The sequence below is a fragment of the Lottia gigantea genome (genome assembly GCF_000327385.1).
Source record: "Lottia gigantea unplaced genomic scaffold LOTGIsca_7, whole genome shotgun sequence".
Taxonomy (NCBI): Eukaryota; Metazoa; Mollusca; class Gastropoda; family Lottiidae; genus Lottia; species Lottia gigantea.
Genome location: NW_008710370.1, coordinates 1,656,747 through 1,660,370, shown reverse-complemented (window position 1 = coordinate 1,660,370; position 3,624 = coordinate 1,656,747). Strand labels below are relative to the sequence as shown.

Genomic DNA, 3,624 nt, shown 5'->3' with positions numbered 1-3,624 from the left:
TGTGCCACGAGTGGCTCTATATGTTTCTGCTTTGGAATCTCACTTAAAGACAGTGGTATCGAGAAAGTCTATGCTTTTGTCACTCACGTTTGCGGTTAGTTTGATAGAAGGATGGTGGTTGTTGAGAATTTCAAAGAATTCCCAAAACTGTTCGATAGAATAAGTCCAAACCATAAAACTGTCATCCAAGAAGCGTCCGTAAAAAAGTGGGTCAAATGGACAGAGCGGCAACACCTCACGTTCCCACTCTGCCATTAAAAGGTTTGCGAATCGTTTGCCCATTGGTGTCCCTGAAGTTTGTAAATATGTTTTACCATTAAATGTGAAATCGTTTCGGCTAAGACAAATCTCTTAAAGCTGTAGAATTGCATCGTCGGGTCTGTTTGGATCTGGGTTTCTATTAAAAGCTTTACGAACTGCCGTTGAACCAGTAGAGTTATCGATGGTATACATAGAAGAAACGTCGATAGAAATTAAAATAGCATTAGAGGGAACTCGAAGATTTTTTATTTTATTGACAAAATCGGTTGTGTTTTTAAGGTAGGCGTGATGTTGACATGCTAGAGATTGTAAGAAATGATCAATGTATTCTGACACTGCATACGACTCACTACCACAGTCAGATGTAATCGGGCGGCCTTTTAGGGATTAGATAAACCACTCCTTGGTTGGATTCTTATGGATTTTAGGCAAATAGGCTGATAGGAGAGCACATGGGCCGTGGAAAAAATTTGCACAGAAATTATTTTTTCATTTTCTGCAAGTACCATGTCTATAGTGTTCCAAGGAAAAACTCTCGCAAAATCTCCCTTGGGGAAACTTCGTGGTGAGCGATTTAAGTTTGGTACCCGAAATAACCCCGAAATCCCAAGGGGGTAGTTAGCATCCCAAACTTTTTTTTTTTATTTATTGTCTACCAAAGTTGCTTTTAATGCTTTCATACCTATACTAAAGATAATTGAAAAAAAAAAGGTTTTGTAGTCAATAAATATCATGGTTGCCATGGCAACGGGAAAATGGCGGGAAATTTGTTCATATTCTCGTGAAGCAAATTTCTCGAGAACTAATCATGCTATTGACTTGTAATTTTTTAGATGACATAATACAAGGATTTTTCATGCAAAACAGGGGTTAGGAAAATATTGTTTTAAGAAAGGCAACTATATGGTCCATACAAGTTGCAAGAACCAAAATAAGCGTATGTTGTTGCCATAGTAGTATCCATAACTCAGCAATTTATGAATTCACATTTTCAAAACTGCTTACTTGCATGAAGATGCTTACACATAATGCACGATTCAAAACTAAGATGAATTCTGAACAGTCCTAAGTCCAGTTTGGTATCATATTGTAGGTAATTGATACCATTTAATTCGAAAATGAATCAAATCTAACGTACCTATCTTGCACGTCTCTGCCAAGATTTCACAATTGGAAAACGGGAATGTAATTAGGTATCATAACGATAGTAATACAAAGATGGTTTTAGTTTAGCATCATTACATTACAAATAAATAGTCATAATATAAAATAACAAAGATGCTTTGAAAAATGACCAGTCTTATCATTAATGATTAGTTTTCATCATCACTAACGTCATTTAAAACATCGGTATTACAACACTGCTGACCCACACAGCCACTGCAGGACGCGACACACTTCAACCCAGTTTTACGGCAAGTACAAGCATTCGTTGCGCATTGAGTACTGTTAGGTTTGCATGAGCAACGGATGAACTTCAAAATCTTTGGGTGAGCAGCCTCCTTGTCCGTCATTATTGGAACGTTACGCCCTCTAGCAATCTTCCATCCCCATTCATTTGCATCAAGAGTATCATTGTTCAATGTTCTCCAACGAATAACTTGAATATGTTCTCTGAGGGTATGGAAGTGTGCAGCTCTCTCAGTAGTGGGCAATCGTTCGGGTTCTATTTTCCTACATGTTGTAATCATGGACTGATACTTGCGATAACGGAGTGCTGTGAAATTTTCCTCCCGTTTACCACCAAACATTGAGACAAATATCTGAATACCGGCCTGGCTAACCTCATCTACACTGGATAGTTCAGAACTGATCACGTCGGCATTTTTATGCATTTCTGGTGACTTCACCAGATGTCTCAAAACTTGTAATTTACCCTGTCCGAATGTCGCAGACGTTGTATCACACCCCGACCAAACATGAATGAACAGGATATATTTTTGTACTATGGGGTCCAAATTCGCATGTAGTTCTGAGAGTTTATAAGATTGGCTAGATGTTTTTGAGCTTCGATCTTCTTTCTGAAAATACACCTCTGCCATGTCTGGTGACCAGTGGTGAATCAAGCTGATGAATATGCCCGTGTCCTCGGCTATAACTCTAACACCCTGACCGTCAATTGCATAGTCAATAGCAGTTTTTGTAACTAAATTATCAGCATCAGTGTCCGATTTCAATATTTTGTGTCCGCGCGATTCAAGTTCCAAAGCAAGAAATGCGATAAGACTTGATTTATTGCTGGTATTTCTGAAAAACGTGTCTCTGTCCTTTCTCACTTTCGACCTGGATCGATGGAGCCATTTTCCCACCCCGGCGATAATGCTCTTGATCCTTCGGGGATGATTCGTAACCATCGAAAACAACTATTACACGCCCGTACCTCTTTTCTATGAAACCATTATACACGTCTGCTAAATCGCCATACTTGATACCAGCAGTCCACTTCACCTGATACAAGAGCCATCCGCCATCTAGAACAGTAAGTAAACCAGAACCTGTTTTTGATTCAGTATAAACATTGGTAATACTCTTCTCAAGATAGTGAGCAAGATCGGATTTGGTATTTTTGCGCATGAGATGGTCCTTGAATAAAGATACGGGTACTGTGGTCATCTCATACGAAAAGAAAGAAGATTGTTCTCGCTCTGCGAGTACTGTGCACCGTAAGAAAAGGACCCGAGGATCTACGTGGATGGTTTCGTTACCTAGTTTTAATCCAGGTTGCAGATTCTTCAAAGTGCGAACAGTGTCTGATTTCGTTATTTTGGCGGCCGTAATTGGAACTCCATCCAGCTTCGATTGAATTTCATAACCATTCCTCGACACTTGAAAAAGGATAATATTTCGAAAACCGGTTCGTGTCAATTGCGTAAGTTTTTGTTTGACTTGTTATAATTTTTCACATCATTGTTAGCTTTCGGGGAAGGGAGGGTTTGATTCTCCCAAATGTACAGGCCTAGGGTGGAGCAGACACTTTATTTAGAAATCAGGATTAAGGGTCTTGATATTGGGTTTTCTTCTGTTCTTATTCTGATCTGAAATTAGAAAAAATAACTCGCCCAATGGGCGAGAAGTATAGTATCTGTTATGTACTGATTGTTTTTAGTTTACTATGAACAATATTATCATTTAAGTTCTTATTTTTTGAATATGCAACTATCATTTTCTGCTTATAGACATGGGGGAATTTCTCTTGAAGGCTCTTATAGTGGGCATGAACTATCTTGCTTGCTCGATTGCTGGTTGTATTAAACGGGACAACAAAGGGTGCTATGCCTACATTATGATGAATATTTAGTCCTATAGGTCTTGCTGTATTCAATGTCTCAATCCAATGGGCCTCCCTAGATTGACGGAATTTGT

General features: G+C 38.9%; 1 protein-coding gene across 1 annotated transcript; it reads right to left on the bottom strand.

Moving 5' to 3' along the window:
- Positions 1-1,574: 1,574 nt before the first annotated feature.
- LOTGIDRAFT_154964 (hypothetical protein) lies at positions 1,575-2,874 on the bottom strand (the record flags this gene model as incomplete). The annotated part of the gene is made up of 2 exons (XM_009065471.1): positions 1,575-2,407; positions 2,571-2,874. 2 exons carry the CDS (start codon positions 2,872-2,874, stop codon positions 1,575-1,577), a joined length of 1,137 nt encoding a protein of 378 aa, XP_009063719.1.
- Positions 2,875-3,624: the final 750 nt, after the last annotated feature.